Source organism: Pyrgilauda ruficollis, unplaced genomic scaffold, assembly GCF_017590135.1.
Source record: "Pyrgilauda ruficollis isolate IOZ18807 unplaced genomic scaffold, ASM1759013v1 scaffold341, whole genome shotgun sequence".
Classification (NCBI taxonomy): domain Eukaryota; kingdom Metazoa; phylum Chordata; class Aves; order Passeriformes; family Passeridae; genus Pyrgilauda; species Pyrgilauda ruficollis.
The window spans coordinates 145,681-160,021 of NW_024524834.1; the positions used below are offsets into that span (position 1 = coordinate 145,681).

At 36.5% G+C, this 14,341-nt stretch overlaps 1 protein-coding gene across 1 annotated transcript in view; it reads left to right on the forward strand.

Moving 5' to 3' along the window:
* Positions 1-6,565, forward strand: part of LOC121357709 (guanine nucleotide-binding protein G(q) subunit alpha) — a 147,653-nt gene extending 141,088 nt beyond the window's left edge. Inside the window, exon 7 of the mRNA XM_041475242.1 lies at positions 1,902-6,565. Within this exon, the coding sequence (XP_041331176.1) occupies positions 1,902-2,092 (191 nt within the window). The 3' untranslated portion in view covers positions 2,093-6,565. The remainder of the gene's footprint in view (positions 1-1,901) is intronic.
* The last annotated feature ends 7,776 nt before the right edge of the window (positions 6,566-14,341 follow it).

Here is a 14,341-nt window from a genome sequence, read left to right on the forward strand (position 1 = left end):
CCCTTTTAAGACTGCTAAAAAGGGAGCTATGGACAAGAAACCTACTGATTTGTATTATAATTATTTTCCAAGATTAGTTAGATTGTAACCATTTAGCGCTGTAAATCTAGCATTGGTTCATTCCCTTTTTCTAAATACCTGAGATAGTAAACTTTCTTTTTAATCTCAGTTTTCTGTGCTTGAATTCCAGTCTGAAAAAACTGAATTACATTATGATAACCAGGCTTGTTATTAGGCAAGCAAAATTTGGATATGGGCTTTAAATAGTGCAGTAGATTTTAAAAGAGGAAAAAACCTGTCTGTGCCTACCCACTGTAAAACTGTTTAACAAAATCCTAGGAAGTTGATTGAACCAATAAATGTCTTATTCTTAAGAAACCATTGTCTTTGAAAGTGTTGGAGTCTCCTTTACAAATATTTAAACCTCTTAAGAGTAAAAAAAAAAAATAATAGGGACATTAATTTTGCTGCTGTTTCTATAGAATATGTGATGAAGCTAAAGGCTAGAACCTGTTGTGTTTAGACATTTTAAAAATTTAGAAGTCCTCTTTGCCCTGGTTCAGAGAAATTATTATGTTTACATGTCCTTCTCTACATCTCAGAAAATGTGTAAGTCTGTGTATATGTCTATATATACACATACATATTCATGTGCATACAAGATATTGTAGAATCATGTTCTCCTTCCACAAGGCTTTGCAACCAATGGATATCAGAAAGTATTTTATCTTTTGTGATGCCATTGTTACATAATTTGTGCATTTATCCAAATTAGAAATGCTTAAATTTGCATTTAAATATTAAAAATAAGTTTTATTGTGCAGTCATTGAAAGTTATGTAGGCACATACTAACTTCCTAAGTACAGATTTCATAACCATTGAAGGACAGAACTATATAACAGCTGAGCGCTGGTATTTATATTGTCATATAACAAGACCAGAACTAATGAGGAGATAGGAGGAAGAGGCACAGCAAACATACATGTTCTGTAGAAACCCACATTGCAGAAACAGGAGGACAATGGAATAATGGCCTATGAAAATTGCACTGGAACAGTATATGCATATACAGTATAGGAAAAAATAGCTTGTGGCTATGTTCCTACTTCTGTGCTGCTCTTTTGGCTGTGAACATGAACCAATTCTCACTCCTATAGAGTGGAAGTCATTATTTTGCCTTCTGACTTATGCAAAGCAGAATATGCAGTTTGGTTACATAGTCTTCATGTTCTGAGAATTACAGATTTGTTTAAATTTAATAGAATTGTTATATATAATTTAGACATTTAATTTGTTAGAACATTAAGTTTTGCAATTGAACAGCTTCAACTAGCAAGCATGTAGATCTTGCTATCACTAAATGTGGTGGTTTGAAATTGGAATTAGTGCCCCGTGTGAGGAAATCAAACCAAACCCACTACACAAAAGTAAATTAAATTCTGTTGGGGACAATGTCAAACTAGTTTAAGATGTAACTTGATTATGCTACATTTTAAAAGAATGTACTGTTTAAATACAGTAGACTGAAAATGGGCCAGATCTGTTAATTTTTTTATATATTTATGAGTATAAAGCATATAATTATTCTGTTGTTCATTTTGTGGGGTCATCAAGTTCATCTGTCCATTTTTAACACCTTATTGAAGAAAAAAGCACAAAAAGAACAGCTCTTCTATTATCAGCTTCTGGAATTTCCTTCAATTTTTGTTTTTTAATGGTCCCCACTGGGAAAAAATAGTATATGGTAGTATTTGTTAGTAAATTTTTTCCCTTCCTCTCTTATACAAGGATAACAGACTGAGTCTTTCTTCTGTTTTCTGCTCCTGAGGTTCCCCTCCTAAGTAAGCTCAAATACTGAATTGACTTTAAGAGAAACTGACTTTTTCTTCTTAATTATCAGGACCACAACGGGATGCACAAGCAGCACGAGAGTTCATCTTGAAGATGTTTGTAGACCTGAATCCAGATAGTGACAAAATTATCTACTCCCACTTCACTTGTGCTACAGACACAGAGAATATACGCTTTGTCTTTGCTGCTGTCAAGGACACAATTCTACAGTTAAACCTGAAGGAATACAACCTGGTCTAACTGTGCCTAAGAGGCCCTCCAAGACCACCTTTGTGTGATTGAAGATGCACAATAGGGACTGGATTATCTGTGAAAACAAGTTGCATAATACTAATTTATTGCTGGCCTGCACTCTGCGAATGTTCAGAGTTTTTTAGTTGATATTATGATTTTATTTAAACTATATGGAGGAAAACCAGAAGATGCTGAAATACATTCACAGTACATTTTCTTATTTTTTAGGCAAAATCTTGTGACTCAGTGGTTTCTAAATTCTCAGTCATACACTCACAAAGGATAACAGGTTTTTGCTAATGAAGCAAAATCAAGCTAGTTTCCTCTTTTCCTGACCCTTTCTCTCCCTCCTTCCTCCCCCGCTATGTTTTAAAAGTACAATGGCCATTTTACCACTTGCATTCCTTGATAATATATTTTCTGTTAAGTGACTTGGCCAAGAAAATTACTATCATCAGAAATGAAGTTATCAGTCATTCAAATTTTACAGAATGTGCTTTCTCTGAAAGATCAGAAGCATTGATAGTATGATTTCTTTAATTCTTAAAATTAGTGTTCTCATTCTGTCTTCGCTTCTGAGACTAGAATATTGGGAATTGCAAAATAGAAATAGTTGTGTATGGATTTAGAATTCAAACGTACTTTCACAGTTCAGAAAGATGCATAGAAGACAGTAATAAAATAATTAAAGACATAAACCTCAGATGTTCATAGAATATCATCAAATCTCTTTTTAATTGCCATGTGTCATTATTTTCTCTTTTCTTTATTCACTAATGACAAGTAGAAATGTCATGGACACTACATTTTTCCCCAGTGGCTACAGTCGAAAACAGGGGTAGAGGTTTATTTTTCAGTTGTGTGCATTTTTTCTTAAGTTAGAGCTTTTTTAAAGTGTTTTTCCACAGTAGAAATTTTTTTGCTGTATAAAATCTTGCCAAATATGGCTTTTTTATGAAACCAATACTTTTGAAACATAAGATAGTGATTGAAATGCCAAACTAATGGATTGGGAATTTACCTGATTGAGTCAACTGCCAAATGATAAATATAGTTTTAACTCATATGTTCCTGTTTTTATTGTGTTCCATTTTCTAATGCCAAAAACAACAGTGTGAGTGAATATGCTACTCAGCATACATGTATAGAAGACAATTTAATTCTCTCCTTATGTCAGAGATGGCATGAGATTGCATACAATGTTTTTTCTAATAATATCAAGCACCTCGTTTATTACTGATGAATGATCACATTCAGAAACTATTCTTGATAAGGTTGCCTCTTAACCTATTCACAGACATTTTATAGGTTTCATGCAAAATAGTCTCTCTTTATGTTCTTTAGAAAGATTTCTTAATGCAAATCACTCTTGAAATTTAAACATGCAAATTTTTAATAACAAAAATGTAGCACCCATCAATGAGCAGCTTGGGTTGAAAGGTATTTTTTGACCAGGTGCATGATTGCTAGCAAGCTACAGAGAACTCTGAGGTCAGACATTGAATTACTTACATTGCCAAGTAGCAATATGGTGCACTTAGCACAGAAGTTGCTGCCTCTCAACAGCAAAGGAGAGGTGGAAAGGCAATCTCTTATTACTTGAGCAACTAAGTTAACAATAAATACTAATGAGATGTTTTTCATCCTTAATACTCCCTACTCTAAAACAACATTAATAAGAATAGTTGCTAGTTTTTGTTCCCTCATAAAACACCTTATAATTGGAAACTGATTGTAGGTATAGTGCAATTATGAATGCTATAATCATTGTACATACATATATGCCAACATCCATATTGGCTTTATAGTCATTAATTTTTAGCAAATTGATTGTGCTGTGTTGATATGTATCTATGTAATTGTGTAATATGTCTTATATCTGATTCACATTTTAAATAATGTTATTTTATTTACTTTTTAAAGAGAAGAATGTACATTTTTTTCAGTTTACTCCTGACTAGGTATTTGTTGGTTTTATTTAAAAAGCAACAAAAAAGCTTATCATAGTACAGAATTGTAGTAGCATTGTGCTATATAAAATCATTTGAACATTCCTGAGTAAAAGTAAATTGGAGACACACAGAGGACAGTCATAATCAAAACAATGCTTAAATCTTGTCAAGGCTTTATACAGATGTAGAAGCTGTTTTTGTTAGAAGAATTTATGCCATTATATCTAGGATTAGAATATAAGCTCTTAAATATCAATTTGTATTTGGCAGATTCAACTTCAGTTAATTTTACCTTTCTAATAGCCTTTTTTAGAAAAGTGTAATTAGAGACATTTCAAACCACTGAACATAAGTACTAATGGGTATATTCTATTTCCCTAAAAATGTAATAAAACCATCAGATCAGTTAAACATTAATTCAGAAATTACAGAAACCTTAGACTTAACAACAACAAAGTTGCTAATGTTAAAAATTTTAAGGAGTTAAAATTTGTTTAATAAAGCTAAAGCACATGAAGGCTATAAAAGGTGACACTGACATTCTAAATGTATCATCAGAACAGCTGTTCTTATTATAAATGTAATTATAACATTGGCCCTGATCTTACTTATAAACATAACAGATCTTATGTTTTAACTGTTGACTCTGGAGTGTGTGATAATATCCTTTCTTTCAGCCTGTGAATACATTGACCACCATGGATTTAGTGATATAAATAGAACTGTAGGGGAAAAAAAAGCAAAAACATGCCAGTGTTGTCTAATGAAGGTTTGGGTTTGTTTTATTATGGGATATGGGGGGGAGTGTATGGGGTTTTAAGTTTTAATATAAAAAAGATTTGTATAAAAACAAACCAAAAATTTACTCACACTTTATATACATATTGTGATTGCGAAATTCTAATGTGTGTACCACTGGGCTACTTCTGGTATATTTTGAGTTGAACCTGTGACAATGTTTAGATCATTTAAACATATTCTGAAAAAATATAATCAGCATGTTAATGCAAGCCTTACATAACTCACCTAACACAGCATTGCAGTGTGACAGTGTTTACAAAAACATTTAATTTTTAAATGACAGGTGTTCTCATTTGCAATATATTCCATTGCTGTTGCTGTTTTAATTGGTGATTTCCACTATGCATTATAGTGCTTGAGTCTAGAAGTATGTGCCTCTAACATGAAGCTGAAGACAAAAATCAGACAGGAACCCTTTTAATTTTGCAAAATTACTTTGTTTCATTGAATGTCATAAATGGGAGAGGAGAAAAGGAAAACATTGGGAAACTATTCTAGGTGTACAAGAAAGCTGTAAATACGTTTTACAAAAACCTTAAACTTGCTTTTTTCACTAGTTAGCTGTCACTTTGTTTACATATATAGGATGGTGAAGCTATAAGGGCAGTTTACTTTTATAATTCAGACTTTTGATTTTCAAGGTAACCTGTAATTTTAAATCACACCACCACATGATTGTGAAGCATTTTCTAAAGTTTGAAAGTGGAGAAAAGGCTTTATGCTGGTTATCAGTCAGAACTGCCTGCATGATTTCCAAAAACTTTAAAAGGTGATAAAAGGGCTGCATATGAAGATATTGCTAGACTCTGAGTTTTTGGTTATAAGATGCAAGACTTTCAGATTGCTCAACTTAATGGTCCTTCCCTTGTTATGCATTCTTCACAAAATATTGAGATAACAAGAAAGCAGAGACATGTTAACCCATATGGAAAAGAAAAATAATGCCCAAATACTTTATTATATGTGCTGCTAGTATTGAAGGTCTGTGCATGATTATCCTGCATTACATTAGCAAAATAATGAAGTGTACACAGTATATTAACAAGGCCTACAAATTACCTACCTCTAGTTAAGAAATCAATAAATTAAATGTTTTGGAGAATGTCACAAGTAAAGAAATTAAAATGGCCTGTTGTAGACAATTAATAGTTATTTGAGGCCTTCACACTTTTGCAGATAAAGTCCCTCTTTGGACATAAACAACTAAGATTCTATGTCCCTGTCCAATTTGCTAGTTTAGTAGAGATCATGAAAAACAATGTGTTTTGGTTTGAAAAGAATGACTGATAGTTCCTCTTTTTTGTTGTTGTTTTTGCTTTTATTTACCATTTTATTTATCAGTCAAAACAAACATTTCCATGTAATCAGTAATCCATTGAGGGTCATTGTTTATCTAGTTACAGGGTTTTTACTGTAACTTTCACGCAAGCTTTTTTACAGTAGCTATGTTTCAGGAAAAAAAGAATTGAAGAATCATTTGGGCAAAGCTGATGTTAAAGGTAGTGTCAAAAATGCAAGGGAATTCAACCAAATCAATCTTACTCTTGGTAATAAGACTGATGTTTTTGTGATGTTGGGGGTTTTTCTATCAAAAGATGGTCTAAGATGAAGTCTTGCTGGATTTCTTATTTATCATGCTGCAGAAAATCCTTTTTTTTGCCAGTATATTGGAAGGGGAGTCAGATACATTTTTAAAATTTGCAGTGTTTAACAAAATAAAGATCATATTTGTTATTCTGAAGTGTCATTTAAATGCATGTATTGTGTATTGTTTGGGGAACAAAAATAGGGTGTGGTTTTCTGTTTTTCTGTTTAAAAAACTAATGCATCAGTGCTGCTCCTCAACAATCGTGTTGGTTAAAAATACAGTACTTTTCACCATAGCTTTGTACTATAGTATCTTCTTCGTTCCTTGACATTTAGCTTTTCTGAAATATATTTGGGCTTGTTCTCCCAAAATATCTCTTATGACAAATATTTGTCTTGGGAACGGTTTTTATCCCATACCAATCTTTTTTGGGTTTTGTTTTGTCCGGAAATGGTCACTCCCCCCCTCCAAGCTTCGGGAGTATCGCAAGGGGTGAGATACTCACAGGATCCTATGAGGGTTGGGGGCAAGGGGTTGCTTCCTTCTGGTGGGGCAATTCATCTCAGCGGCCACACTGCACAGTGCCTCTTACTAGAGATACTGTTGCTTTGTGGTTTTTGCCTGGTATTTTTTCTTCTCCTTTGGCACTGTGACTGGGCTTACTGGCTTGCTTCTCTGTTCCTCTTCTTGCTCGGGAGCCCAGAGATAGTGCGTGCTGCACTGGGAGCCCGCTGGGGGCACCCCTCTGTGCGGCCCGACCCCAGGATCAGCCATCGCCAGTGAACTATTCAGGGGAGCGATTCCCTGCCTAGCCCTGCTCTTCTGCTGCTGTTTCAGGGCTTCTTGCTACATTTTAATCCTACACCTGGCCACCCTGCAGCTTCTGGCACGGCCCTGGAGACTGTGCTACACTTTGTCATCCTGGGTGTGCCCGCTTCTGCCATTTCAGTTTGCAGCTTCTGAGGTTCCTGCTACAGTCCATTTCGCCATCTGGAGGGACACCGGGACTGACTGCCCCTGTGAGTTTGTACAGGAAGCCCCTTTTCTCTCTTCTGCCAGCTCACCTGCCATAGGCCATGTGGAGAGAGGTGACTGAGCTCGTGCCACAGCGCCCCCTGCAGCCTAGAGAGAATCAGTGCACCTGCCCAGCCTCACCAGGAGCCAACACCACCCCTGCTGGTTGTGACTATAACTGCACCAAAGGAGAAAGTGCTTGACGGCCAGGAGAAGGCTGTTATTGGGTCTCTGGGTTTTTTTTCTGTTTGTTGTTGATACTGTTGTTGTTTGTTTGCCTTGTTATATATATATATATACATACACTAGTAAAGAACTGTTATTCCTTTTCCCATATCTTTGCCTGACAGCCCTGTAATTTCAAAGTTATAATAAGTTGGAGGGAAGGGGGTCATATTTTTCATTCCAAGGGAGGTTCCTGCCTTCCTTGGCAGGCACCCATCTTTCAAACAAGACAATATTGTATAGATTCATTATCCCCATAAGTAGTTTATTAATTATACTTGCACTGTGCTCATTGTCCATATATTAACATTTCCTGATTATCCTTATTACAGTCAGAAAGTTCAAAACATTTAATGTTCAGTACAGTGAATACAGTTATTTGACATTATTACTAAAGATTTTTTTGTTTGTGTACAACAGAAACTTAAAAGCATGGGGGAAAATAAATAACCATCTGTCTTTATTAAGAGAAAACATTCAGAATTTGTAGGCTCTTAAGTGAAATTCTGAAGTATTTTGCATTATTGCAATAGTTCTGCAAAAGCAGACTGTTTCTTTGTTTTGTTTGCCTAAGTGATGATCGAAAAAACAGAAAGAGACCTACATATTGCTTTTCAAGATTGACTCATACTTGAGCAGCAATCATTGCATCTCACATCTTTACAACTGAAGAAACAGAATTTCAGGACACTTGCAAAGATGACTTTGTTCTCTATTATGTGATTACAAGTTTAAATAAAAATTTTGGAATGCAAATAATTTTCCTAAGTAAGAATTTCAGTGAATTGCTGTTGCAGAATGCAAAGGCTAGGGATCAATGAGGAAGAATTTCTTTTACCTTTATGTCTTGGTGAAAATAACATCAACAAAAATACAAGTGTAAGTTGTGATATTTAGATATGTGAAATAGGTTCTGAAACTATTTATGAAATAAATTGTTTATATATGTGTGTCATGGTTTGACACTGGCCAAATGCTAGGCACTCACAAAAGTAATTCGCTTACTCTCTCCTGCTACAGTTGGGTAGAGGAGAGGGAAAAAAAATTAACGAAGGGCTCATGTGTTGAGATAAGGACTGGAAGCAAAAACACTGTAAGGGCAAAACAGGTTCAAGTTTAAAGGTATAAAGTAAATTTATTATTAACAGGGTCAGAGGAGGATAATGAGAAATAAAATAAGCCTTTAAAACACCTTTTTTTCCCCCCAGCCCCTCCCTCTTTCCCACCAATAGTGCAGGGAGACAGGGCGTGGGGGTTTTAGTCAGTTTGTCCCTCAAAATCTTTTTCTTTTCACTCAAGGACAGGAGTCTTTTTTCTGCTATGCTGTATTACGGTCTGTGTTCTCAGGGTCTGTCTGACCCTGGCTTCCATAGGTGTCCCAGATAGTGAAGTCCCGCTAAGCACAACCTGTCCAGATGTCCCAGGCAGGCTCCCAGCCACAGGCAACCTTATCAAGCAGCTTAGCTCTTTAAGTGAGATCAGCTCTTTCGTGAATTCAGCTCTTTAGCGAGTTCAGGTCTTTGCTTGCTAAGTGTCTTGGCAGACCCAGGGATGAGAGAGAAGAGCTGTGTGAGGTTCCACAGATGTGTCTTTATTGTCAGCCTCTGTGAAGGGTGTCAGGGACAGGTCTTCTGCTGAACTGGGCAGAGGCAGGGGTTTATATAGGGTATGTGGGTTTTGGGAAACAGTTCAATAGTAAGGGTCGAGGTGGATATGACCAATGGTCTTAGAGAGATAACGAGGGTCTGAGGTGGAAGAGGGGTCTTTTGGTCCAGTCATCATGACTAGGCATTTCTTATCTTAGGCAACAGACCATCAGGGAGGCCTTGCAGGCCCTGTGGTTGCTACATTGGTCCACACTTTCTTCAGGCGGCAGATGCTGATAGTTGGCATATCAATAGCAGGGTCCACATTACACATTCACTGGATGTTGTCCTGACCAAACAGACAGTTCACTCATAACTATCAGCTACCACTACTACTATGACTAAGCTTTTGTTAATAGCAGAAATAAAAGCAAAGTTATTTTAACATTATACATATAGCATTCATCCTAATATTTTCAAAAAGCCAACAACATAATATGTATTTATAACAGCAAGGTCCAAATTCTTCAATAGAAATGCTGATATATTGCATGACTGATAAAAGTTGCCATGTGGGATGTATACTGTCTTTTCAAGAATTTTGATTTGGAAGTCTGATTGGACTGAACCACAGCAATTAACTTTACAGCCGGGTGTCAACACATTGCATGATTTACAAAAGTTGCTGTGAGCAATTAGCTGGGTGAGGCCCATGGTAGATTTAGCCACCCATCAATCAAGGCATTTCTTTGCTCACTTTAAAGCAAACCCTGACTTCCCCATTACCATTACCTGCAGACACTATTTGAGGTTTATATATCATTGGCTCATGACTCACCACTTTAAAGGAGGCAGAACTGTGCTGGCTTTGCCTGTTTGCTTACTTTTTTACCCCACAGCTTTAATACGGTAATTTTATTGTGAATCTTTCACCATGGGGAAACAGGTGACAGCATTTCAAATAGGTACAGTTACTTAGTGATTTCAGTGTAGTTATTCTTCCTTACCACTTGAAATTTGGCTTGATATCTGTTATGAATGGATGTGGGGGGTTAGATAAGTCCTCTCCTTTTGCCCAGGCCTCCAGCAGCAGGCAGTAGCTTTACTGAGATGGCCAGCATCCCAAAACCCACTCTCATTCACAAGTTCTTTAATAACAGCTGATTCAGTCTATTATAGAATGAATTATTTATTTAATCAACACAAAACTAACAGGCATAAAACTTAAACTAATACTACACAGGAATAAGGACAAAAAGAGACTACTAGTAGGCATATACAGCGTGAGGTTAAAGGTACCTATTAATGTTACAGCTAGCAAAGAAATAATATAACTTAGGATTCAATGTATCTTACCATCTAACTGTTGGTGGGGCACACATCAAGATCCTTTCCCTCAGTCCCCAGGAAAGTAACTACGGAATCTGCGTCCAAACCCTGGGGAGAAGTCCTGAACACTTGTCAGGGTGCATGTATCGGAGGCTTCTGCCTCCGTACTAATGCATGTGTCTTTTATAGTTTGCAAAACAGTGTCTCTCAGTCAAGAATATTTATTTTATCTCTTCCCACATCTGCTCTCCAGACTATATCAAAACAGTTTAAATACACTGATGGACCACAAGTGCAGTGAACAGTAGCTCACTCCTTTAGAATCATCTGAAACCGTGACTTTGTAGCTGTTTATATACACATCAGTCTTACCCGCTGACCTAACCGAGTTACATGTGCAAAACTCATGGCAGTATTATATCGCTAGGTCCTTGATATTTTATCCTTAAATAATTATATCTCATTAGTTTTAATAGTCCAAGCTCAAATCTATTGTACAGGCAATCTCAAAAAGCTGTCTTAGCATCTACGAACTGAGCAAGTTTTAAGTGCAATTTGCCAAGATATATATACAATGTTGTAATTTTTCTGAGTAAAGCTGCACTTAAAAAAAAAAAAAACAAACAACCCAGCAAACTTATGCTTATACTAGAAAAGTACTGATCATGACCAGGTATTTTCAATAATGTTTGTAGTTACCATGAGCTGTTCTCAAAATTCATTTATGGAAAACCCTAGAATTTCTTGTTGCTGCTATTTCATTTAAGAATCAGTTGTTTGCTTGCATATTGTTCATTGATGTTTAACTGTTGTAATGATGGAGTATAAATGAGTTAAATTCTGTTGTATCTGAAATTTTTAAAGGAACACTCTCAACTTTGACTTTAGTTTTGTTAACTTTAAGTGATGTTAATTTTGAGTTCTGTTAAGTTTGAGTTCTGTAAAGCTTAAGTGATGTTAGGTTTAAGTTCTGTTCATTTGAAGTTCTGTTACATTTAAGTTCTGTTCATTTTCAGTGATGTTAACCTTAAGTTCTGTTAGGTTTACTTTCTGTTATGTTTAAGTGATGTTGAGTGAAGTTCTGTTGTAATATGCTCATTTAAATTAAAAGATACAGTTCTTTTGTTATAAAGATAAGATGGGACCAACTGAAGCAATTATGATGGAGAATTGGTAAGCAACTGTTTAAGAGTATAAGATAATAAGTTGTTTAAAAATATGTGAAGATGCGGTTTATTAGATCCTTAATTTCATCAAAGATTCTATGGGTATAAATGTTCTGCACTGGTCAATTAACATAATTATTCATCACAATCTTTGCTATTTTATCTTCCATAGGTAACACAGAAAAATAAGTAACAATTACAAGTTGTGGATATTATTAATTGTAAGCTGTTTAGTGCTTTCTTTCTTGCTTTTATTTTGCTTTATTGTCATATATGCATAGACCTGTGGAGAAATATAATCTTGATCTTTTAGAACAATTACTGCTGATGTATTAACGATTCTGAATATGCTGTTAATGTCATAGCATGCATTCACTGACCTTTTGTAATGGGCATTATCCATAAGATATTATTTGATGTTACATGTGCATTTCTTCAGTTGTTTGCAGTTTGTTCATGGTACCATTGACTACTTAGCTAAAGATAAAATACAAAGTCAGCTGCTTTTCTAACTTTCACATACTGTTGTGTAGTCATCTGCAAGACGTATAATTTTAAGAAACTTTCCCAACTGATATTAATAGAGGCTTTATGGGATATATTGAGGGAACCCTTCCAGTTTATGCCTTGGCTCTGGTCAAGCCCTGGCCCTAGCTGCTCAGAAGTATGCCAACAGACCTGGGTGTTTCTGCACTAAAAATGTAATCAGGTCACTTTGCTTGCCGATTCAGGCTTATAAAATCTAGATCCCCTTTACAAGGTAAACTTGGGAACCTTTCTAGGGAAGGCTTCTCCAAGTCCTCATTGTGAATCAGGGCTCAACAGCTATTGCAGACTCTGGGTGATGGCACAGTATTTAGGCAACCGATTATGTATTTTTATAAATCACCATCTGAAGAAACGTGTTTCCTGGTCTGTCGGGGTCCACTCTGGCTAGCTATAGACCCTTGCCCACACGATACTTCAGAGACAAAGGTAAAAGATTAGAGAAGCGCTCTCCTCCACATGGGAAATGTTGTCTTTTATTCCAAGACACACATCAGGCAGACAAACCCATAGGAGAAAAGAGAGGGCGTTCCCTGGCAGCAGGGAGCTTTTATACCCCCCGGGATGGGGACAGAGGGAGAGGTCCACAGCCAATGGAATACCAGTGAGGAGTGGCGAGGGGAGGGGTAACCCAGGGGAGGTACCACCAGGTGGTACCTGGACAGGTGAGGGAAAGACCATGTGATAGGGAAAAGGGGTAACAAACCACGTGATATAACATAAGCTACACAGTGCAATACAAAACTATTCTGTGCAAATTCCCAATCACCAAGTGCAAAGAGAACAACTAAACTGGTGCACCACAACAACCATCCTTTGTCTCATGTGCTAATGATTATCTGTATTACTGTAGCAGTCTGAATTGCTGCTAGCATAGTCCAGGGTAAGGAAGCAAAAAGGACCTTTGCATAATATCCACAGATGTTTTATTCAGCCACACAGTGAGATGATCAAGTCCCAGCGCCCACACACAGAGGGTCTGGCTTTTTCTGTACAGGGGCCTGGGGGCTGACCCTGGTCTCAGGGCAGTACAAAGGTGAGGGCCAATCAGGGGATAGGGAAGGAGTAGCTCAGGGACATAGGAACAGTCATCAGAACAGGGGAAGGAGCCAATCGGGTCTAACAGCTTTTTGAGGGAAGCTTCTTGTGTCTCCCTAGACCACGGAATGCCCCCTCAGGGTCTTCACATATTACCTTGCTTATTTTTGCTCAATGTGAGTTTATTGCTTTATTACATGTATTGCTTTACTTTTATGTTGCCTTTATGTTCATAGTAAGAGACGCGCATGTTGTCAAGAAAAAAAGGGGGGAATATGGCTCCTCAAGAACACTTAAATAATACAATATTTACACTAAAATTTTTGAAAGCAGATCATCAATTTTGATCCCTGGCAGAGTGATACGGCTCTGAAGATTTGTGTGTGCGGAACCAATTTCTGAAAGTTTTACATAAAGATCCACAATTGGTTATGCAATGGCAAGGCCTAGCTGACTTACTAACCTAGGGGAGAAGCTATGCATGTGTTCTATCACCAACAGATCCAAAGTGGTTACCTGCTTGTCTGGACCAGCATCAATCGCTGTGGGACTTTTATCTTCTTTTTGCTAGGGTTGGGATTAAATGTGCAAGATGGTATTTCTTGTTTGGACTCAGATGTTTATTAGTTCTTATCTATATTATAGTCTCACAAACCATGAGTTTTACAGCACTTTAACAAAATAAAAATGGAGCTCTATCTCTCTCTTTACAAGGCCTTTTAAGGATAAACTGTAATTAAGAAATGACACCAATTTTTTTTTTTTTTTTTTACTTTTAACCTAATAACCAGCTACTCGTGGCCCACAATGCGGATTTTTTTAATCTAATTACACAATACTACCCAAACCCATGAAGAAGAAGGTGAAGAAGAAGGACTAGCCTCTGCCCTAAAGCCTTCATCTTGCTTTATATATATTATTATATTTTAAAACCTTAAACTCTGAGTTTTCTATTATGTGATATTACACACTTCTATGCAAACTACACACCCATAATCCCAGTTCTGTCA